At 42.6% G+C, this 24179-nt stretch overlaps 2 protein-coding genes across 2 annotated transcripts in view; both read right to left on the bottom strand.

The window, feature by feature from the left end:
• Positions 1–629: 629 nt before the first annotated feature.
• LOC118427481 (calcium-activated chloride channel regulator 1-like) lies at positions 630–15899 on the bottom strand. Its single transcript, XM_035837301.1, has 14 exons — positions 15649–15899; positions 8605–8756; positions 7948–8090; positions 7411–7567; positions 6833–6968; positions 6299–6547; positions 5574–5698; positions 5325–5424; positions 4895–5176; positions 4377–4601; positions 3795–4077; positions 2515–2679; positions 1937–2173; positions 630–1696 (listed from the first exon to the last, which is right to left on the bottom strand). Exons 1-14 carry the CDS (start codon positions 15823–15825, stop codon positions 1248–1250), a joined length of 2880 nt encoding a protein of 959 aa, XP_035693194.1. The 5' UTR covers positions 15826–15899; the 3' UTR covers positions 630–1247.
• A 1975-nt stretch (positions 15900–17874) lies between these two features.
• The window catches only part of LOC118426934 (calcium-activated chloride channel regulator 4-like), an 11433-nt gene continuing 5128 nt past the window's right edge, over positions 17875–24179 (bottom strand). The window contains exons 6-12 of the mRNA XM_035836566.1: positions 23500–23799; positions 22745–22969; positions 22138–22254; positions 20615–20786; positions 19869–20042; positions 19170–19406; positions 17875–18743 (exon numbers count right to left, since the gene is read on the bottom strand). Of these exons, the coding sequence (XP_035692459.1) occupies positions 18238–18743; positions 19170–19406; positions 19869–20042; positions 20615–20786; positions 22138–22254; positions 22745–22969; positions 23500–23799 (1731 nt within the window). The 3' untranslated portion in view covers positions 17875–18237. The remainder of the gene's footprint in view (positions 18744–19169; positions 19407–19868; positions 20043–20614; positions 20787–22137; positions 22255–22744; positions 22970–23499; positions 23800–24179) is intronic.

Genomic DNA, 24179 nt, shown 5'->3' with positions numbered 1-24179 from the left:
AGTGAGCGCCGTTCATGGGTAAAGCCACTGTTTAGTACCCTGGTAGAAATTCTGGGTTTTGAATCTCTTGTCCTGGACATGTTAGAGTCTTGATCTTTAACTTGGTGGCAGTTATTAGCATTTGATGTAAGGAAAAGTGGTGTAGGTTTAGGTATGGGTCACATAGCAGTTTGTTTTACTTTGAGTCTTTGACCCTCAGTGATGGTCGCTGATAACTATGAAAATGCTTTGGTAAGAAATATGTTTTTGTTCAACTTGAATCTATTTGTCGGTACAGTACTAGTGTAGCACACATGGAGACTAAAAATATCATGATCATCTCAATTATAGATACGATATCAAAGCTATTCAACAAAGAGATAAAAGTTCACATTCAAATACTAAACATGTTATGTAGTAACTTTGCGGAACACGTCTAGTGGACATGCAAGATCCATGTCTGGCTGGGTCACTTCCCAAACTTGACTGTATATGTCCCACATTACACTTCTGAAGCGTCAGTACACAGGGTGTGCCGGGGAGGTGACCCAGCCAGATATCGATCTTGCACTCAGTTCAATCATGACACTCGTCCCGACCGACCGATAGGCAGGGTTCGTCAGGGTGTCGGTAGGCAGACAAAATCGTGCTTAGCTGCCACAAGTCACTTTATTTGTCTATATTACTTCCTAACAGCGTAGCACACATGTAGAACAACAGCATATCAATCATTGAAAGAGTAATGAACAAATGCCTCTAGGTACATGTATTTCATGAAAACAATCAGATATATACTTGATGCCTTGGCAATATGTCAGGCTTTTGCCTAACCAAAATTGTGACTACGGATATTGAGGGTATAAGTAAATGCAGGGGAAAAGAGCGATTAACTTCCATCTAATTTGATCCATGACAAACTTGATATTTGACAATATTGTGACAATATCCACATCTCAGTCTATCTTTCCTAACAATGGCTTTCAATCTTATTAAGGCTAACATATTTCTATTTTAGTGAAATGTCTGTAACTGTTCTGGTTGAACACAAGGCAGCTTTGTCCTCCGCAACTGGCACTTAAAGGGTTGTCATTTTCTGACAGTGGCAGTGGCCTCATTGAACAACAAATGTGTCCTGAAACTTCCACACAAGCGTATGTTATCCTACGATAAACAGCAAGGTTAAGGTCATGTTAGCGTAAGAATTTTATTTCTAAAAAAACTTATTGTGTAAGGTACAAAGTCAAAGCACACACGAAATAAAAACTGCGCTACACAGTGGGAACAAATGCAGGATTGTCGTTTGCCGAAGCTAGCTGGGCAGATTTTGCGGGCTTAATGCTTCTTGGCTTCCAGACTTTGCAATAGAACAAAGCCAAGATGGTGGCCAAAACGGCCACACCAAGCGCACAGCCAACAATGGCCCAGGCGACCGTATCGTTGACATAGACGGGTTCAGGGATGAACTCGAGATTTGCCGATACGATGTTGGAGGGGTCTCCGCAGTTGTCCGCTTCGTCGCACATGCGCACAGCGAAGACGAATGTGACGTTGTCACCTCGGTCTGGCACGAGGATGACGATGGTCTGCGCGGAGCCGGGTTCCGGTGGTGACGTCAGGCTTCCCTGCAGCACTTGCGAATGGTTGACTGAAGCTGAGCCGTGAAAGTCGTCTGCGAGTTGGTCAAAATGATGGCCGTAACGGATCTCAACGTAGTGGGCTGGAAAAGAGAGTGACATAGATATGTATCATGTTTGTAAACGCGAAAAATGATGAGTCTCACAAAATATGTTGCCATTGCTCTGGCTTCCATCAATCAATCAATTCCTCTCCTTCTCTTCTGTGGTATTGAAACGGTAAGGTGTGGGTATTTCTGAATCGCTGATTTTTTAATGCTGGTCTCAAATATATCAGTAGTAGACGTTACTTCAAACAATCACAAAGAGACAGTCAAACACACCTGGTCCTCCCTGATCAAAGTCATCACCCAGCGCTGTCCACCTCAGTGTCACTGTTGCGTCAGCGTAGGAGACTTCCACTACCGCGAGGTCATCCACCCGGGACGGCGGCAGCATGTCCCGTGTAGACACACCGCCACTGGGGACCCCATCTACTTCAAAAACGCCACCTGTTGTCATCCGTTGGAACTGCTCCAGTGGTTCTTGCTGAACGTTACCCCCGCTGGTGTACCCAGTGTCTACAAAAATGATAACCAAACAAGACTAAGGTAAATTCGTTGGATCTGCTTCTTTGTTTGGCCAAGCTCGCAAGTCATGAGACTCCTTTACTTGTCAAGTGATAGCAACCCCAAGCCAAATGTGTCGTTTGTTTTCCTTTTTTAATACGGTTTTACAATTGTTAAGCGTGATACTGATACAGCCATATCATCTTGGGAAATTGGGTTTCTCAATTCGCCAAGAATGTCTTCATGGCCATGCATGCGCATGGGGCCCATCCGAAAGAATGTTAACAGAAAGGTAGCCCGTAACTACTCGGTGAGACGTCGGTCTGCAAATGTTAGTTTGACATTGCGTGTACCTGGGTTCAATGGTGGAGCACCAGAGCTTCGTGCACGGTTGATGACGATGTACCCGGCATCCCCCTGGGTGTTGTCAACCTTAACGGACACTCCATAGCGACCGTTGGCGGTGAAGCCGAAGAAGTAGCGGGAGTATATGCCGTCATTCCTCGCTCCGTCAGCACCTTAGGGGAAAAACAGTTGATCATAAAAGTATTAAGTTTGAAGGCCTACCAATAGCGAAACACAAAGATAGTGCTATCAATCTATCAACATAGTGGGGGGGTACATTGGTGTGTTCGTATGTTTATTTGGAATCTCCATTAGTGACATATATCGTGTACTTTCCGCGGAGTAAAAAGGGACTCCCTGGAGTCCCTTTGTACCGAATTGTTCCCTCACTTAGGACAAGTATATATTTGTCATTTTGCAAATGTCGACGTGTTTGCTTACACCAACTCAAAGTTCATCGACATAGCACAACGGATGCACTCCAAGATCGCATTGATTCATTATTTTGTAGCTTCTTCTGAGTTGGCTCCTGGCCTTTCTACTGATGACTGACATTCTACAGTGCACACCCCAGTTTATTTGGGGTCTCAAATCGAGGATGTGCACCCTCAAGACGAGAGGCCGTCTCTTCAAGAAAATAAATCTAAAGCAGAAAAGCCGTATATGGGAATGAAGGGTATCACTCCAGCTTTAAGAACAGCCACGTTTCAGTTTCTTCACTCTCTCTACTTGTCATAATTTTGGGGGGAGAAAAGTTTTTTTCACGTAAAAAAGTATGCAAAAAAAGGGGAATTTTGACGTGGGAAATAAACCCATCACCTATATTTTAGTCATGAAAATGACTGATATTGTCGGAAAGAGAATACATCTAAGATTAATCAAGCAAAAAATAAAGAAAATCGTAACACTGAGATTTTTACAATAACCCGACGCGCGAGGCATAGCAACACGGCTCACAGACCGCATATGGACGGGGAATCTGGGACAACGGGCGAATCACTTCCAATGCGTAGAAATACAAGGAAGTGACACTCGGGCCCAAAACCAATTTGCACCAAAAACACATCACTTCTTACGCTTTTTAGCCATGCCAGTATTAAATGCCACTTCGCAGCAGATTATGAGAAATTTGATCTCAAACACGGACCCTCGAGACCCTTTCGTCACATTTTTGTCGCGCACTATCTCGGAATTGGTGTGTGCACCGTCTAGACCCAATTGATATCATGAACCGTAGTTGTTAAATCATCAAAATCAAAGTCAATATGAACATTTAGACACAGTTTACCTGCACCGTTGTCCAGGAGAGTGATCTCCTCTACCTGATCATGAGGTGGTTTCTCGATGAGGACCTTCACGACAGCTCCAATGACAGGCAGATAACCCCTTCGTACCGAAGCGTAGATCTTCAGCGCCGTGGGCCGAGAAGAGGAGTAGTCCAGGGACACAGTACTGACCTGTGCGGTGACCGTGATGGGTTCGTTGTTGTTGAGAGGATTAGAGGTGACGATGACGGTGATGTTCTGTTCATCAGGGCCATTGTTGGTGATGTTGTAGGCCCACTTTCCTGGCTGGAAGTCACGAACAGAAAATAACCATTGTGTTGCAAAACAGTGAATAAACTCAGAATCCAATTTCTTCACACTGTGAGGTGATAATTTGACGCAAATATTTCTACCTGAGCAATATATAACTTAAAATGAAAAAATGTCATCTACAACAAAACCTTTTTAAGTTAACATTCTACCATCAACTCGGTAAAACTTACAGAAGGATTCTGGCCAGTGTATTTTTATCACTCATGAAGAATAAACCTCATGCATTTTAAAATCATAAATTTCTATAATGTTGATTGGATATACATCCGTACCATTGCTGTGCCCGGTATCTCAATGGTTATCGTGTCCGATGTAACGTCATATATTGGGTTTCCTTCGGTGATGACAAGACCAAGCGGCGTCTCTACTGTGACCGTGGGACGGCGTCCGTCGAGCCAGGAGATGGAAAATGTGGTGTTTTCTCCTACAGTGTTGTCCACGTACACGTGGTTGGCGTAGGTCTGCCGGCCAGTGATGATCTTGTCTTCACTCAAGAGCTGTGGGACCATGATGAATCATTGTTCAGTGATACTAGTAATCATACTGCTAAACTATTGGATATATGTACTATTAGGGCTACGGTGTGGTCTACTCAATAGTGCTGGGCACTAGTATTGTATCCTATACTATAGTGTAGTTTTGTTGTAATGTTAAGTGTGAGTACGTTTCAACATGCACCATGAGAAATTTTCGGCCGTACGTTCTGCAACCTTTGTCATGTTCTTATGACAAAATCGGTTTACGCGTGACATATGATATGACGTATGTAGGTTAATCCTTCCGCACCCACCTTGACTCCCTTGCCTCCAGCCGTGGCTTCGAACGTGGCGCTGAAAGCGTTGTCCAGGGCTGTGGAGTCGTGAATCCCTGAGAAGAACGACAGGCCCCCTGTCCGCAGCGCCAGGCTCTGCAGCAAGGGGTCGGCACCTCTGCTGAAGGCGATCGTAGCGACGATGACTCTCTTCGTGATGAGCTCTGGTATGACGTCACTGATCCGTGGGTCTCGGTTTTCCTCCCCATCCGTGACCAGGAGAAGGACGCCTCCTTGTGGCGGCCCTACATCCTCCAGTGCCTAACAAAAAAGAAATTAAAGATGTCATACCTTCGCGAATTTCTTACCGATTCCGTCTAATACGTTTCCCAATGGCTACAGACACACAGACAGACCTCTTGGCCGGCAAAGTTAATAATGGGGTTCCTGTTCCCCTTTTGTCAATTACCTCAATGCCTTTGAGAAGACCACACCCGATGCACGTGGCACCACCTGTGCTAGTAGGAACCGCGGCAATCAAATCATTGCGGACAGCCGGAGAGTTGACACTGAAAGAAAGAAAGCAAATTTCTACATTACTTCAATGGAAACCAGTCACCTGTGGCATATTTTAAGTTTAAGATTACGAAGAATACACTAAAAAGGTACGAATCAGCAAGATACTTAAGAAATGCCTTTCGAAGAAGCCAGACCATACCTCACTACCGGATGATCTATCGAAGCATCTTCGGAAAAGGTGACCACCCCCACCGAGGTACCGAAGAACACCGTACTGCAGATGAACCTTCTCGCCACCTGATTCAGCCTGCGGATCGGTTCTCCCTATAAAAATACGAGCAATAACATGTTTACGCTGCTCACAACATTATCTTATCAATGTTTTATATGTTTGAACTATCCACAAACTAATCTTACACAATGAGTAATCTGTTTGGACTGGCCACAGACTTATCTTACATTTAGATAAGGATATCCTTGACATTAAGCACAGGACGAAGCTTCATTGATATCAGATTATACTTCAGGTCAGGTCCTTATAAAAGTTATATGGGCTACATCGATGTTGGAAACACGTTTTGGCTACGCCTCTGGGGTGGAGGCATCTCTACATTTGTGGCCATGCAGGAAAACCTATCGCGCTTCATTTGAAGTCAGAATGATTTATTATACAGTGTGATCCCAATAAAAGACTGAAGAGTATCACTTTTCTATTTTTCCCAGCGATAAAAATCTATCTTCTAATTAGATGGGTACATATGTCAACGTTTAAGGTCCCTGTCCATAATCTATCCACGTTCATGAGCTGTAAAGTTCATATGCTTGATACCATGTCATATTTCAGAGGACTTAAATTTTAACGTTTACCCACAACGCATTACATTGCCCATATGCACTTTAAACTGTGAACTGGCTTATAGTCACCTGCATGCTTCCCGACACGTCCAACACCAGGACTATCCTGAAGAAATCGCTCTGCTGCAGCAGGACGAAATCGGGGTCCGTAGTTTCGACTGCTCGAGGGCGGTTAGCACCGCCGGCGAAGTCCTGGTGTTTGTTCATGACGTCCCAGGCGCTCTGACCTCCGCAAACAGAGTTGTGTTTGTTGGGCGCCTCCCGGTTGTGGTAGGACAGTGGGTCTCCTTCCGGGTCACTGTGGCAGAAACCAGTCACCTATAAACATAACATATCCGGGTCACTGTGGCAGAAACCGGTCACCTACAAACATAACACATCCGGGTTACTGTAGCAAACTGGTCATCTACAAACATAACACATTCGGGTTACTGTAGCAGAAACCGGTCACCTACAAACATAACACATTCGGGTCACTGTGGATTAGTAAACTGATTTCACAATACAGCTATAAGTCCCAATCAGTGACTAACATTTGTATCTTAACTAGTTTTATGATTTTCGATTAGAAATAACTCAACAGAACAGGAAAAAAAATCTCACTTCGCTAAGGAAATGCATGAACATGTAAGACGCAGTCGCACGGTTTCCAGAGAAGTCCGGATAGAAACGGCACTCCGGCTCGTAGACTCCGGTGGCGGGGATGAGTTGGCAGGGCGCTCCGGTCACCATGTGTTGGCTGTTGGAAGGGAGACACCAGATAAATAATTAGTGCGCCTGCGCCTAGAGCCCTCGGTGAGATAAAAACAAGGCTTTAAACCATTACACGCCTTTCTTGGTCGGACTTATGTGAAAGCTAGGAATTTTTGGAGTGGCTGCGGTAGGAAAGACCCTATCTATGTCGTTGAATTACCCCCCCTGAAATAGTGATATCGTCGCCAGATAGCTGTTTTGAGCCAAAAGGGCCGATCCAAGGGCACTAATTAATGGGGTCTATCAAAAGACTAGCCGTAAAGAAATTCTTGCAAATGAATTTGATGAGGCTGGGCATATAAAGTAGGCTATCATTTGAGTGTAAGTTTGTATGGATTGAACTTTTGATTCTTAAGATAATTGCATACCTGTTTCCTCAACTCTCCCATTGGATTACATGTATTACTGGAGAAAATTGTCTCCCCTACCTGTTCCCAGCAACTTTGGCAGAACATCGGGTGGGCTCGACGCCCCCTACCGAAGCGCGGTAGAAGTGCGGGTACGACTCCCCCGTGGCACCGTCGAAGCCGTACTCGTCGAACAGACCCCAGCGAAGATGGCCCCACTCGTGAACGAACGTTTTGCCTAATGAATACATTATTTCTTATTCAATGCCTCATTTCAAATACATATTTTATAGAGGACACTACATACTCCGTACAGAGTAATTTTGAAAGGACATTGAAAGCAGTGAAATTCAACATACTAGCATAGACTTATCATATCATATCATATTAATGTCTTCAGATAAGAGGCAGTAATTTTGCCAATAAGATTCGCTTTTAAAAACTAGTGTCCAGTGTTTGTAAAGAGACAATGCCCCTCTTTTACTACAATTGCTACTGCTTTAATACTTACAATGTAATCAAAGATTACGTTTGGCGTGTAATTTTATCAAAGTAATCAGATTTTGTATAGTTATACTTGAATGTGTATAGTTATACCAATATGGGAGATTTACGTACCATTGGGACCCCAGTACATTTCTCCGTATGGTTTGTCCACCACGTATTGAGGGGTGAGGTGCATGTAGTCGCCCCCCTCCCCACATCCTCCCTTCTGCTGCACATACGGATTGTCCCCGTACAGAGGGTTCGGCACGTCCACTCTGGAAGAGCAAAGTTAATTATAACTTGATATCCATAATAACGTTTAAATCTGACGGCCACTTATAAATTACTTAAAAAGACTGTAAAGACTAGGCAGTATGGGATGATAGCTGTCATTTCTAACGGTTAGGTGTAGACGAAATCGTAACTATGTTCTTTACAGTGTCTCGATGTGTATCTTCAAACAAATAAGCGGTTAGAAAGTGCAAACATCCGCTACTCAAGAGGAGAGTAATGTTTCCAAGTCAACATCCAGCATTTTGGGTGCTGTGATACCATGCGTGGTCTACACGGAGATCGTGTCTGAAGTACACGCATTACAATACTGCAGTTTTGCGTGGAAAGTCTTCTGGTACACATTCTTGGTCGACTTTCAACCAATGTTGACCAAATCCCATCCAGTATTAGGAACACCTTGGCATCCGCCCGTCACTAGAATGATTTCCGGCACGGGGTGTAAAACTTCAAATCAAAGACTATTAAAATGAGGAGGACAAAAGTTAAGACCTTTACCTGACGTTAGCCCGTTCGAAGGTCTCGGTTCCGGCCGGGAGGTACTCGGGTTTCTTGGACCAGGTGTTCGGGATGAGGATCTTGACCTGCTTGAAGAACGCGCGGTTGTTGGTGGCGACATACAGGTCTCGTGACGCCTCGGTGAAGATTTCCTAGCGAAGAAAAAGTGCGCAGTCAACACAATCATGATTCTGCATTCAATATCAAGGCTTCCCGTGCCTTCTTTATGATTCGTGGGAGATTAATCAACGATATCACTTTTATTAGCCTATCGAATGAAATACAACGTAGGTGATAAAGCAAATGTTAATTACAAGATGAAACCCTTTGTCAGAATGTTTTGTTTGGCCAAAACAGTAATAGGTGTATATCTTGTTCATCTTTATTGCTTCCTCTGCACGTAGTGTTGAAATCGCCCTCTTAGTGCAAATGTGCCAAAGGATAAGAATTCCATCGCTCTACCGTTTCGTTCAATGAGCAAAAATGATCCTATCCAATTTTTGCGATTGTATGTTAATTAAGAATAATCTTTACACTGTCAGTTGATGAATTCAATATGCGTAATGAAATTTGACAAGCCTCTAATTATTGCATTACTTCTTGCGACGACGACATCTACGCCTTTTCCGTGATTAAACTGCCAGAAACGTATGACAATTTGACCTTAGAATAGTACGCGGTTTGTCCTCTTATACACGACTTTCCAATAACTTTTTTTTATTGACTCTTAAGTCTGACATATAGCCCTCTTGGTGTAGATATACAACAATCTTTATTGACACGACAAAAGTACAGCGACTTTCGTAAGGTCTACATGTATAACAACTACTTACAGTACAACTAAAAAACACATATATGGATATCTATAGGTATGATTAAATCAACATATAGGGTCTAGCATGTCATTAACACTATTAGTTCTACGGTATAAACATTCGTGGATATATTTGCCTACTTGTACACAGTGAGGGTTATCGCCTCCCAGAATGTAGTTGAATTTATCTATCGAACAGAGAGTAGCAAATTCTTTAGAACAAGCGGAAAGTAATGTGAACAGCTCTGTGCGTTTATCATTATATCGAGAACAATCCATAACAAAGTGACGTTCGTCTTCGATCTCATTTGGGCAAAATGGACAAAACCTCTGGTCACGGGGAATTTTAGTATATCTTCCGGCTTCTATATTTAGTTTGTGACTACTGATTCTCATCTTTGTAATTGCTCTACGAAGTTCGAAACTGTGTACATTCGAAAGATACTTCTTTTGTCCGTATCTTTCCTTTAGCGTAGAATAAATGCAAAGTTTTGAGTTATTCTGGATAGAAGAATACCATTCTTGTATGTATATATCCTGTAAACGGAGTCGTAATTGGTCGGTTAGCATATTAACATGATACAACCTCGGGTTTGTCCATACATGTCCAAAACCATTATAGTTGAGAATGTCAGTTACGTGATTTGTCCAGTCGTATTCGCCGGAAAGTACAACATCATATGCTTCACGTAGTAAAGAATCTTCGGGTAAGTTTGCTAGACGGTGCCAGTATTTGATTAATTGTATCTCAGCATTGATCGAAATGGGAAAGGTTCCTAACTCACCACGGATGCCGTCATTTGATGATTTCGCATGTACTCCGAGTAAAAATTTTTGGAAACTCATGTCAATGGTGTCAAATTCTGGGATACTAGTATGTGAAGAAAGTCGTATATTTTCAATTGCGAAGTTGTCATTTTCTAATTTCATTCCTGATGCCAGTCTCAATAATCTATCCTTGTCTGATCTTTTCTTAAAATGGATGACGTAAGTATGAGTGAGGTCCGAAGACACACTCTTCCTAACAGTTGCTGGGAGACCTCCCTCTAGATGGAGTTTGTTTAAAAAGGAAGAGAAAACAGTTTTGGGTGAAGATTCTGGAATTTGTTTTGATACAATAATTTTGATTGCTTTAGAAGTTTGGTCAAAACATGTGAGTTCGGCTCCGTACAGTAAAATAGGCAGTACAAACTTGTTGAAAAGGCTCATTCCTAGGTGAATTGGAATGTTCTTTTCTGAGAATAAAAGTGACTTTAGTTTGAATAAAGCTCTCATGGCTTTATTCTTTAAATATTTCCTGGCTGCTTTAAACTTTCCCGAAGAAGTCAGGGGAATACCAAGGTAAGTATAACTGTCGGTTACTAGTATTTCTTTGCCATATATATAGAATTTGTTTGATAATCTGTTAATAGAACCTTTTGTAAAAACCAGTACTTTCGTTTTAGATACATTAACCCTTAATTTCCATTTGTTGCAATAAGATTCCAGGTTATTGATACAATTCTGAAGCCCCTCTTTCGACAATGAGATCAAGGCTAAGTCATCTGCCCAAGATAAACAGTTGAGTGATTTAGAATTCAAAATTGCGGCGTCACATTTATCAGCAAAGCATTGAGGTAGGTCGTTAATAAAAATATTGAATAATACTGGACTGAGATTGCAGCCTTGTCTTACTCCGCATGTGGAAACAAAGGGGCTTGACAAACCATTTTGTAGTCTGACAGTATAGTTAACATTGAGGTACATGGATTGCAATACATTGAAGAATTTCCCACCAACACCAAGATTTAACAATTTGTAGAATAAACCGTCCCGCCATACACTGTCAAACGCTTTCTTCATGTCAACAAAGCAAACATATAATTTCCCTCTCTTTTTTTCAATATATTTCTCAATAAGAGCTTTCAGGATAAATACATTGTCAGAGGTTCGGCACTTTCTTCTGAATCCGAATTGAGTGTCCGCTAGCAGACAATTGCTTTCAACGAATTTCTGTAAGCGAGTATTTAAAAGGAATGTGAACAATTTGGACAGACAGCTTGAGATGGCGATTCCTCTATAATTATCTACGTTAGATTTGTCGCCAGATTTAAAAATTGGTGTAAGGATACTTGTGGTCCAGTTAGATGGAAATTTGTTGTTGGAAAGGATTGTATTAAAGAGAATGACCAGTGGTTCGCATATCTTTTCTGCCCCATATTTTAACATCTCGTTTGAAATAGAGTCAATACCACATGCTTTTCCAGATTTTAGTGATTTCAAACCAGTCATAATTTCTGGTGTCGTGAAAGGGTAATCTAATGAATTTTGGGCGTTTTTATCTAAATGTTTAAGAGAATCAGTGACACTTTTTTCAAAAGAACTGTCAAATTCATTGTTTTTTACCAGATTATTTAATCCTTGAAAGTGTTCTATCCATTCTTTACTTGTGATATTAGGATCTATGTTACCGTTATGTTTTGTGCCGTTTACTTCCTTGTCAAGAGTATTGAACAATGACCAAAATTGTTTGGGGTTTTTCTCATTTAATGTTTCTAGATCACGTAATAGATTGGCTTTATAATTCCGTTTAGAATGTTTGATAATTTTTTTGTACTCTTTCAAGGCTGTGAAATACTTCGTTCTGGTTTCTTGTTTCCATGGTTCTTTCCTCAGTTCTAAAGATAATCTTTTTACTCTTTGACGTAGGGACCAACAATTTTGATCAAACCAAATTTTGTTCTTTTTGATTTGTGTCTTTTTATTGTTTTGTATCTTACGTCTTATTCTAAGAGAACTTTTGGAAACATCTAATAAAATTTCAGTGAAGCTTGTTACGGCCTCCTCTGACGAGTGGAATGTTTTGTTGCAGAAATCTCTCAGTTTTGAATGCGTGTCTTTGTTGTTTATAGTATCTAAATATAATTGTTTTGATTCGTCAGTCCAAATGAATTGTGTTGGTTTAGGATTATAACATTGGCTATCCTCCTTCAGGACTAGAGGAGAGTGCTTTGCAGACAATGAGAAAGAGATGTGACAGTGATCGGAAAATGGCGATATAGAATTAACATTCATATATTGTATATCGGTTAACATCGACCTTTGAGTGATGCAGTAGTCCACAACACTTGAACCATTATAATGATAACATGTAAAATCACCTTTTAGATCCCCCGCGAATCTGCCATTCAATATGGTCAAATCAGCCGACGAGCACAATTCTATAAGGCGTTTACCGTAATTGTTTACTTTAGAATCTCTATTATTCCTTTTCTTTGTATCTAAAACATCTTTTGTCAGGGGGTCATCCGGGGAATCAATACTAAAATAGGTTTCCAAAACAGATCCTGTTCTAGCATTGAAATCCCCTAGGATGATTATGTCACCAAGATTGGAGAATTTGCAGATATCAATGGATAATGTATCAAATGGGTCGACTTGTATACATATATATATGTTCAGCACGTATAGTTCACATACCTCCTATAGTTACCACCACCCATATCTTTATTACCGCTCCCGCCAGAACATCAAATATCGTGCATTATTTTACGACTTAAGTGCACAAAGACATTGAGGAATTGACGTCATCAGTTACCTGGCTCGTGTGTTAGGCATGTGGTGATTTAATCAAGATTTTACCACAACAACTAGTAAAAGCCAAAACAACAGAACACTTCAAAGCTGGGAAAGACAATCACTATGTGGCTACCCCCAGCTCCACCCAGATGTTAAGGAAAGTGGCCCACATCCAGTGTAGCATTGTATATTATCACCACTATTTTTTCGTTCCTATGTAACACTTTTTGTTTGTTTGTTCGCTCCATTGCACTACCAATACTGGCCACACAAGGGTCAGGTCTCCAACTTTGGTCCTGGACGCCATATACCCCACGCAGGGTTTGTGTAGTATTGTCTAGTTGTAGATGTGGAGGAAGTGCGAGTGATTTACTGACTTCCTTACATTGTGTCGTCCCTGATGTTACTAAGGAACAGGTAAACAAATAATCTTCCGTACGATTTTGCTAAGAAACAAGTAAACAAATAATTACGCGAAACATTCCTGGGTTACTAGCGACATGTTCGACTGTCCTCTTGGAATACGAAAGTATTGATATTCGAAATTCCATCATTAGACACCAATACCTTGCATCTGAATTGCATGACTGGGTAAGCAAGGTGACATTTGTCGTAAGATCGTCGTACGATCGCAATCTGAGGGAATTGTTGAGAAGGTCGGAAATGTGTCGTACCAAAATCATGTCTTGTTACGGAAAAGGTCGTCTTAATTCCTTCTTTGGTTGATTCTGACACAGTCTGCTTGAGATTTCAACAACATCAAAACAGTACGACGGCCTACGTAGCTACGTCAGATGTAACACAGAGCAGCGCATAACTTCTGCACAAGTTTTCAGTCGGGTAGAACATGGAATCACAGCTACAGCTATGTACAACAAGTGTCATGACAGGCTCGTGAACGTGCAGGTTAACAGTAGGCCTATAACGTCGCAAACACTGCAGTCGCTATGTATATGTGAATGGTATTTTCAGGGTAGGAATCCCGATTCCACTTAATTGGTGATGATAGCCTTAGTGTACATTCAAAAGACGATTTCTGTTGCCATTACAGAAGTCGCTGGTACCAGATGCGCACACATGATCTCATGAGACTTCACTGCTAAATAAGAAGCTATTGGCGTATTCACCACTTTCGCCACATGGTTGCCGTTTATACCGTTTAACTTTAAACGGAAGTTGTGAGGTATGTGTATGTGTATGTGTATGTGTATGCGAAGCTGACTAAATAAGAAAATTTACATACTCGATCAATCAATCAATAACAGTGACCAGGCAAACAGATCAGGGCAAATATGTCAGAACATTAATATCAGTAACGCTTAAAATTAACCTACTTTGTACCTTGTATACCTTGGTTAAATAAACCCCATCCGGGGTCGTTAGAGACCTGATCGTCTGGGCCGGTTACAATAACAATTAGTAATATCATACAAGTATTACAACAAAGAAATAGTTGGACTGTGCAGAATAAAACTCTCTATGTTTCCCTACTTTCTACACCTTAGTGATACAGACAAATTCATATTTCTAATGAGCTTATTTAGACAAAGATTTGAATCCAGAAGTCGAATTCACTTAGTAGATTATACATATAATTCTTGTGCTAGTTTGACAATGTAAAGATGTATCTGTAAACTTTTCTTTTGGTGTGAACTGTTCTCAACCCAGTGAGTATATATGTATATAAGGTCCCATTCAATAATCAATGCCAAATATTGAAGACCTTGCACTGCTTGAAGTCCAAATGTGATATCGACGCATTGACTTTCTGGGGTCGGCACCATATCTATTTTGGGGAACTACGAGGTGATTTTAAACACTTGGCTTTTGTTTTTATGTCGTCCATTTGTCCACTTATAACACGACTGAATTACCATAAAATCACTTACTCTGTTCAGCAAGAGGAGCCCCACCTAGATATTATGACTGGCACTTTTATTTCACTCTTTGTTATTCAGAACCACTTGAAAGCCATAAACCCATGTTTAGTCTTTTACAAGTTTTCACTTTCAAGTCTAAGGAAAAAAATACTTCCCACCAGTATAAGTTAGACTGGATAAAAATCGCCAGGATCGTATGTGAAACGGTAAACTTAAAGGCACTGGGTAACTAGTGGCCACGTTCTTCGTAGCCAACTTTGCACGATGTTCATGTAGAAGTTTCAAACAGACTGTTACAGAGCCAGCTGCTGACAAGAATCTAAGACAAACCTTTCAGTAACAGGAGAGCCGAGGTTTGTACGGCACATCAATGATTCTAAGAAGAATGTCTTCAGTTTCGATCATGCGATGATCGTACACCAAATATGACCAGACCAAAAACAGATAAAGGACGCCAGTGAATGGCACCAGTCTCGCCCATCAAGAAATCTATTTAAACAGTCTATTATGGAGGGGAAAACAATTGGAAAATGGGAAATCTATAGCACGATAAAAATCACGGTAGATTACACTAATGAGCTGCAAGCAAACTAAGGGCACGGTCACAAAGGTCGTGCATTCGCCGTACGATTGGCAACTTTAGATGTTTTTTTGGGACAGCCATGCATGTTTCATTCAGAGTACAGCTGTCTTGCAACAAAATAGGCTGTCTTACATCCTTGTCGGTGGTAAGTTCTGTCAAATCCTATACCGCATCAAAATCGTACGACGGTCGCACGACCGCGCCCTAACCTTCAGTCTGTCCACGATCCGCTGGTCCTCAGGTACGTCCTTGTGAATGGCCACCAGCACGTCTGTATACTCGTTGTTCTCAAGTTTGATCTCGTTCGGTCGGTTGAAGACGGCTTGGGAATGCCAGACAAACGCCGACAGCAGGAGAATCAAACTTACTGCGGCCATCTTCGCCATCCGAGCGCTGGAAACTACGCTCTGCTACTAAGACTAAGCGGAAGAGAACACGTGCCGTGCTCTGACACGCCCTGGGCAGGTATGGCCCCTACGTCGGTGTACCGAAAGTGAGAAAAAGAACGAAAAGGAGCGAAAGGCAACGAAAAGGAGCAAAAGGGAAAGAAAAGGAACGAAAAGGAAAGGGTCGAAAGTGCGAAAAGGAACGAAAAGAAACGAAAAGATTGGATAGGAACGAAAAGGAACAAAAAAAGGAAAGTACCGAAAGTGCGAAAAGGAACGAAAATGAATGAAAAGATAGGATAGTAACGAAAAGGAACGAAAAGGAAAGTACCGAAAGTGCGAAAAGGAACGAAAAGGAACGAAGTATGAAGCAAAGCGAAATAAAATCGATGGGGATATAATATAATCTGCAAATGCATATGAAACGGGCTTTATTTTTGCATTTTGCGGCTTGTTCCACAAAATTCATAGAACCACAATGGTTCAATGGAATAATGAATATTGTTGAGACCTATCTATGAAAATCTATGTTCATGTACTTGTTACGTCGATGTAGGTTAGACATCCAGGTAATAAGATACGCCAAAAATAGTTACTCAAGCAACTGGATATGGTTTTGAAACATGTACTTGTTAATGTGATTATGACGTTCTTTAGAATATCCATATTACATTAATATCACAAAACTGCACAAGAAGAAATGGATTATGTCGAGAACGATAGCGCATATTTCAATCTAAAATGCCATGCTATGTTGATATAGTTGTTTGAAAAAATGCAATGCTAGCAAAGGTACAAGTACATGTATATATATTGCTCAAATTGTAAGACCCTAGTGAAATATAGGTCGCAGGTTCGAACCCAGGAAAGTCGAAGAGCGGAAGTTCGAGCCCAGCGTGTTGGGAATTCTATTTCCTTCCTTTTTTCATACTCCCATTAATCTTACAATGTATACATGTCTATCCCTTCACAGCTTTTCTTTTCTTTCGTGAACGAGCAAGAGGATATGTCTCCAGAAAACTATGTTGTGGGCCCTGTTGAAGGGAGCTGTCATGCTCGTGGGGCAGCAGTTTATTAGCATATCATTCCTGACCGGATTTCTATTAGACGTAAACAATCGCGGGTCATTTGCATGCGGCGCTTCCATCTTGGGAGAACAGAAGCCACCAAAATACAACAACAGCGCTACAATCTTGCCTCCTTCTGAAAATGCATATTAATCGATATTTATCAATCACCCACAAGTAAATGAATTCTAGTTACTTCGTTCCTTTTCGCACTTTCGCTACCAAAAGCGTATGAAGAATGTAACGAAAGTCCGAAAAGGAACGAAAAGGAAAGTAACGAAAATGCGAAAAGGAACGAAAAGGAAAGTAACGAAAATACGAAAAGGAACGAAAAGGAAAGTAACGAAAATGCGAAAAGGAACGAAAAGGAAAGTAACGTTCCTTTTCGTTCCTTTTCGTTTCTTTTCGGAATTTCGGTAGACCCCTGTGCAGGTATGGCCCCTGCGTGGCTACCTGACGCCTGACGCACACACAGCGGCGTTAGGCAATAAATGAGCACCTTTGGTAACGCCACTGTTTGTTTTCTTTTTACCCTTAGTGATGATCGCTAATGACCATAAAACACATGGCTTATTTATGTTTTTGTTTAACACAAACCTAATAGTGTTGTCAAGGGTGTTGATTGCCCTTCACAGCTGCATTTTATGGTGGAATGCCTACCAACCTGTGGAATACCTACAATCGGTATGTCCTTGGGAAAGGTACACAGCACTAATTTCCTTGCTCCATACAGCTGCAAAAATAGTATTTTTTTTCGGTTGGGGAGGAAAGGGGAAGTGGAAGGAGAGGAATAGGCTTTACCTTCCAATACCGTGCCGTTGACACTGCCCTAACGGCCTCGGAAAGGTTATGGAACGTTCACCTTTGCCTTTTACCTAGCGGAAACCTTTGAAGAGTCGCTGGCCGACATTGAAAGACCGCTAGAGACACAGATCTAAACCTAACTCCACAAAGGAAATGCGATATAAACATAATTGTGCATTCATGTCTTTTATTCATGAAGAAAATTCAACTCCAATACGGTGCTTCTAATGTGACTTGTAGCGATCTTATGTCACCTACTGTAACTGCAATACTAACCCATCGAGATAGGTGCGTTGTAACTTGTAAGGCATGCAGCCGTAGAAAAGTATGTTTATGAGGGACAAAAAAGGCGGAATATAAGGCGCAGATTGATCTGTTTGGATAATTTTTGTTTCGCAAGTGGCAACGCAATGAAATTGCTTTGTGCTCTGCGTAAAATTGCTTTTATCTTGGCTAGAAAATTCACATTTGGTGTTTTTTCGTTAAAAATTAATAGAGAAAAGAAGACATTTCAAGGCACTGCTTTAAAGAACGAGTGCTTTTATGCCTTAGGTAAGGGTTGATTTGGAGGCTGTCCGCTTTCCAAAGCAATTCCGTCTGGGACCGGTGTGACTGATACTCGTTTCTTTCTCTTACAACAACAGTGCTTCACCGACAACACTGCCAAGATGGCGACCACTGCAGCAACGACTCCACAACTAACAGATACAGCTATGATAAGCGTGTTGCTGTTGGGCTTGTTTGGTTGTGACAGGGGTGTTGTTGGTGGCGGTGTTGTTGGTTCTGGGATGTACTCGAGGTTGGCGGCTGCGATGTTGGAGGGTTGTCCACAGTTCCCCACTGTGTCACACACCCGAAGGGCGAACACGAAGGTCACGTTCTCTCCCCTCTCAGGTACCCGGATGACGACGGTTTCAAGGGTGCCCGGTGGCGAGGGTGACGTCAGGTCTCCCAGCAGCACTTGCGAGTCGTCGACGACGCTCGACGCTTCAAAGTCGTCGGCAAGTTCCGTGAAGTTTCGGCCAAATCGTAGGTCGGTCAAGGCGGCTGAAATAAAAAACACAATTTGTGAGTAAATAAACGGTGGCAAGGTAGTCTTGTGATTAGGGTTGTTGACTTGGAATCTTAAGGTTCTACGTTTGAATCCTTGGTAGCTACTATAGATCGAGGGCCCTTGGAAAAAGCTCTTTACTCTTTACTCTCACTAGACTCTGGCGAAAATGAGAACCTAGCGTCGATTTTAAAGGACGTCCTCCTGGATGGAAAGCCCTGTGGTTTAGGCTCAAACACTTTGAGGAGATCTACACCTAAAGAACGCTCAAGAAAAAGAGTAGGGGGTGAGTGGTTCAAACCTTACTCTCCAGTTTTACGCAGATTGTACTTAATGTATAAGATTGGCGTGCTACGCCCAAAGGTGGTTTACGGTGGTATACGAAACATAAAACTTGAGGACAAGAGAAGGCAATAGCCCACCTGGTCCTCCTTGGTCAAGGTCGTCCCCAACAGCTGTCCAGGACAGAGCGACGGTCAAGTTGTCGTGCGACACCCTTATCACTTTCAGGTCATTGACCCGAGATGGCGGGCCGAGGTCCAATCGCGACAGGCCGCCAATGGGAACGTCTGTCAGCTCAAACACGCCACCTGGCGCCATCCGCTGGAACTGATCCAGCGGTTCAGAATGCACTGCGTTTTTGTCCAGTGCGAAGGCCTCTAAAAGGAAAGATACATAGGTTATAGCGTATTTTTTTTTAATACAATTCTTTGAAAAACGACACCCATTCAGTTTTAAGCCTGAAAATAGACCCCAAGCAATGCCTTGAAGTATTTCATCCATGAAAGGATACAATCCACATCAAATACTTAAAACCACATGGTACTATCCTTTAGTAAAACGTAAGGTATATCACTGGTTATCGACAAATTATTGCGTCAAATTTGGGAGTGTTTCGACCATTTTCATTTGCATTATATAAACAGTCGCTTCTCGCTCCGACTTTTATTGCACACTACATACAGTCGCTACTCTGCTAGCATAAGCGATCATAGGAGCGAGCTGCCAGCCGTATGGTACCCAGGCTAGCTGTTCGCAACAAGTTGTTGTCGAATGTCCTTTGCAGACTGTCGCCGACACACTCGGCCCAATGAAATACCCGCTTTAACTAGGTTGCATACCTGCGTCCTTGGACAAGGCGGCGCTGTGACCACGTCGCGCCGTTCCGGTCACGACAATGGAAGCTGCCTCTCCCTGTTCGTTGTTGACCTTGACCGACACGCTGTAGCGGCCTCCCGCCGTGAAGTTCAGGAAGTGCCGGGAGTAGACGCCGTCGTTTTTAGTCACGTCGGCACCTGGGAACAATCACAAAGCATCAGCGGCCGATTTTCTAAATCTTTACAACGTTTCATTCACTTGATGGCATTTCAGCACCATGGGAGTCAGCATAAACATAGGGAAGGAGGGAGGGACGGGGAAGGGCAGGGACAGGGACAGAGGAGGAACAGGAAAAGGAGGATCGTTTTTCCGAATGAAGATCTATGATCTATTGTACATATATATTCCGTTATGCTAAGTACACAGGACGTAAAATAAGATAACCGTACAAATATGCACATGTATACGTGTCAGTGTAAGTAGTATTACTTAGGCCTACACCACATTTCCTACCCGGGGCCCAGCCGGGCTGTTTACGGAAACGAAAAATTTAATTTATGCCGATAGATATTCACACAGCATACTGTTAAATTTTTTTTGGTCCGTTTTGTGTTTTTGTTGTGTTTTATATCGTACTTTTCGTCCCCCAAAACTGCCCGACCGGGCCCCTTTGTGGAAATTTGACATTAGCCTAAGGATGTGAATTCGAGATCTTTTAGCTTCTTTACAATGATGACAGATAGGTTTTGCGATCGAAGATCGATCTTACCTGCGCCGTTGTCCAGCAGGAGCAGTTCGTCAACATCCTCGCTAGGCGGCTTCTCTATGAACGCGGTGACGGTAGCCCCGGTTACGGGAAGGTACCCCTTGGTGACGGACGCCCGGATGGACAGGGCCGGGGACTCGGAGAGGGAGGAGCCGTTCAAGGAGATCGTGCTGACCTGAGTATATTGTGTAAGCACAAAGCAATAAGCAGAAATGTCTAAACGCATGTTACGGTATTGATCTCCATCTGTAAACGATGTCAACTTGATAGTCATAATCAGATTCATTGTAAAACTAGAGTTCAACGAACCCATCTCTTCGCCAAATAATCATGCCTTTATTCAAGACTTTAAGGTCTTATTCATGTATTACTAAATCATGCCTTTATTTAAGACTTTAAGGTCTTATTCATCTATTACTAAATAGTACCTACCCCCAAACCCCACAAATGCTACCAAAACAAGACCTGATTGTACAAGATGACCTGATAGCACCCCTGGTCAATCAGAATTTCAAGCTTTTCAGTGTCCAGCTCACGGCTTGTCAGTGTTTCCTCCAGCAAAAACATCTGTCAAACAGATGTGTCCATAGATATAGGTCAAGTTAGATACATGTATATACAAAACAGTTTATTTCTGTTAATTGGCCACTGATTACAATTAAATGCATCTTTCCATGTAGATTATTATTTTAAGTACTCATTCTATCTACATACCAAAAAATCCTGATGATCCGTCAACACGTTCTCGAGTTATTCTCGTTCAAAGTTTGAAAGGAAATCGGTGCCTGCAGTTCCCAAAAAGCCGCTAGGGGGTCCAAACTCACAGCACTTACTCTCTGCCCCAAGGGCTATCTACCACTCAAAAATCATGACCACAGCATATCCAAAACACGAAGTGTCAAAAATAAAAGTTTTGCTGCAGTACCTTAGGCAGTCACTAGGGGGCCCATTATCGAACTTGACCTTCGTTTTCTTGACCCCCACCCACCTACCAAATATCATCAGGATCCATTCAAGGGTTCTCGAGTTATCTTGCTTACAGACAAACGCACTTACATACAAATCCCGCTACAGCGCCGTAGGTAAGAGCCAGGTAAACCATTTTCGCACTTGACCTTCCTCTCCAAAACCGCTACACACCTACCAAGTTTCTTGAAAATCGCCCAGCTAGATTTTGACTTATGCTGCCCAAAACAAACTGCAAAAAACATACCAAGCTCGCTGCAGTACCGTAGGAAAACGCCAGGTAAACCGTTTTCGAACTTGGCATTCCTTTCGACAACCGCTACACACCTACCAAAAATCACAAAGTTCCATCTACAATTTTTCGAGTTATATGCTGTTGACCAACATACAGACCCAAGTCGACAAAAACATACTCTATCGCCATTGGCGAAGAGAATAATGTTTTCATGTTGAACGTAATACAATGATGTGTGTAGCCTTGTGTGATTTCTCTGCAAAATGCATTTTACTCTGCAAAATAAAAGTGAAATTAGAAATAGAAATAAAAAGATCGTGCTCACCTGAGCGGTCACCTTGATAGGCTGGCTGTCCGGAGTTGCCCCCTTACAGCTGGCCAGGATGTCCACTTGTTGGTAGTAGTAGTCAACGATGGTGATGTTGTACGACCACTTCCCAGGCTGGTGATAGAATATGATAAACAGTTCAATATCAGTAAAGAGACCGGTTTCGACTGTCCATCACAATTAGCTAATCCACCAATGACAGCATAACAATAAGCGGTTTGACCAATGAGAAGGTGGCTGCGGCAACATGCTCATCTAGTATTCTTATTTGTTACCTTCGCCAAGAAGGTTAAGTTTTTAGTGGCGTTTGTATGTGTGTACTTTGTGGATGAACAGCATTACCCGAGAAGGCATGTATTGGTTATCTTGATGTTTGGTATGTGGGTTGATCTTAATGAGAGCTCGAAATCATTAGATTTTGGAGCCCCATAGTGGCTTGTTTATGTTGCTTTTCTGCATTTCTATATGTTTGAGAATGGTCGATGAGGGCTATGGAATCTGTCTATTATGATGAGCCACCATAAAAAAGACACGGGCACATCTATAAACAAATTGAGATCGAACGTCCGGTGTCAAATGAAGATACTTAGACGGTAAGACATACCTGTGCTACACCCGGAACATTCACTTGAATGGTGTCCGACATCACGTGATAGGACGGGTCACCTTGACCAATCACAGTGCCGTTGGGGGCTATGATCTCAATTAAGGGCGGGACGCCGCCATTCCACATGAAGGTAAAGATGGCGTTCCTCCCCTCGCTTTTCTCGATGTAAAGCTCGTTGTAGTAATTCTCTCCTGTGTTCAGCGTCTTGGTTTCACTGACAAGCTGCAAAACAGGGTTAACTGATAACCTTCGGAAAAATCAGAAAAATTATGCAACCCATAGGGTCAATGAAACATTATCTCCGTCAAAGAGGCTCTATGAATGTGATTGAGGTCAGGAAAGACAGCGATTCAGATCTAACGTCCCTATGGCCTAGGTCTCTTTAGGTAACATAAAACAGTCCCTTACATTTTTCTTTCGGACGAAATAGATTCTACAGGCAAAACTGTCTAAGAGGATGTTTGCCATCTCCAAGAAATGCCAAGGTTGCTGCTGTGGTAGTAGTTGTTGTTTTCGGCTTCCGAGCTATTTCGGGGCATCTCCGGGCCCTTGGATTTTTTCTCAAGTTGGGGTCAAAATCAACTAGGGACCATACAACAAATGGACGCCGTTAGCTACCGTGAAAACACTGAGACTCAGAGGTACCGTCGCGGTATCCTACTGTGCACCGGGACAAATGTGTGGCTTCGGATCCCGACCTTGGTTACATCCCGTACGGGTGCATATGGAATATAGCATTCCAAGGCATTTACCTGTATCGTCGCCTCTCCTCCCGTTCTATCGTCCCTTGACAGCACGGAGGCGGTGAAGGCGTCGTTCAGGGCGGTGGAGTCGCCCTGTTCTCCCGAGTAGAAGTACGACTTCCCCCCGGTCAGCAGGGCCAGGGACTCGATCTGCGGGTCGGCGCTTCTCTTGTAGGCCAGCGTGTCTATGATGATCCCTTTAGCCAGGACCTGCGGGGTGACCGTCGCGATGTCCGGAAGTTCGTTCTCCTGACCGTCACTCATAAGGAACAGGATGCCGCCGCTCGGGTCGCCCTGGGCTTCCAACACCTGGACATCAAGATCAGTCAACAGTTCATAGAGGGACAAGGCACAGTTAAATGTTTGGGTAAATCGCAAGAGCATCTTCCTTAGAGGACGCGCTCTAAGTTTCTTGAATAGGGGAGCCCCAGGCGTAAAATTTCAGCACGTAAAACAACTTATCAAGAATAGTTGGGATGGGGGGAGGGCGTGTTTGGCCAAATTTTGTTCATTATGTAGCCTCGCGTTGGTGACCAAAAATAATCTTTGTCTTGTATGAGCAGATAGAAACAGGATGCCACCACTCTGATCGCCCTGGGCTTCCAAAACCTGGAGATCAAGATTAGTCAACATTCATATCTTGGGAGAAAAGTTGCACAGTCAAATAGTGGACCCGAGGAAGCAGTATC

The sequence above is a fragment of the Branchiostoma floridae genome, chromosome 12, assembly GCF_000003815.2.
Source record: "Branchiostoma floridae strain S238N-H82 chromosome 12, Bfl_VNyyK, whole genome shotgun sequence".
NCBI classification, from domain to species: domain Eukaryota; kingdom Metazoa; phylum Chordata; class Leptocardii; order Amphioxiformes; family Branchiostomatidae; genus Branchiostoma; species Branchiostoma floridae.
This window is presented reverse-complemented; position numbering and strand designations above follow the sequence as displayed.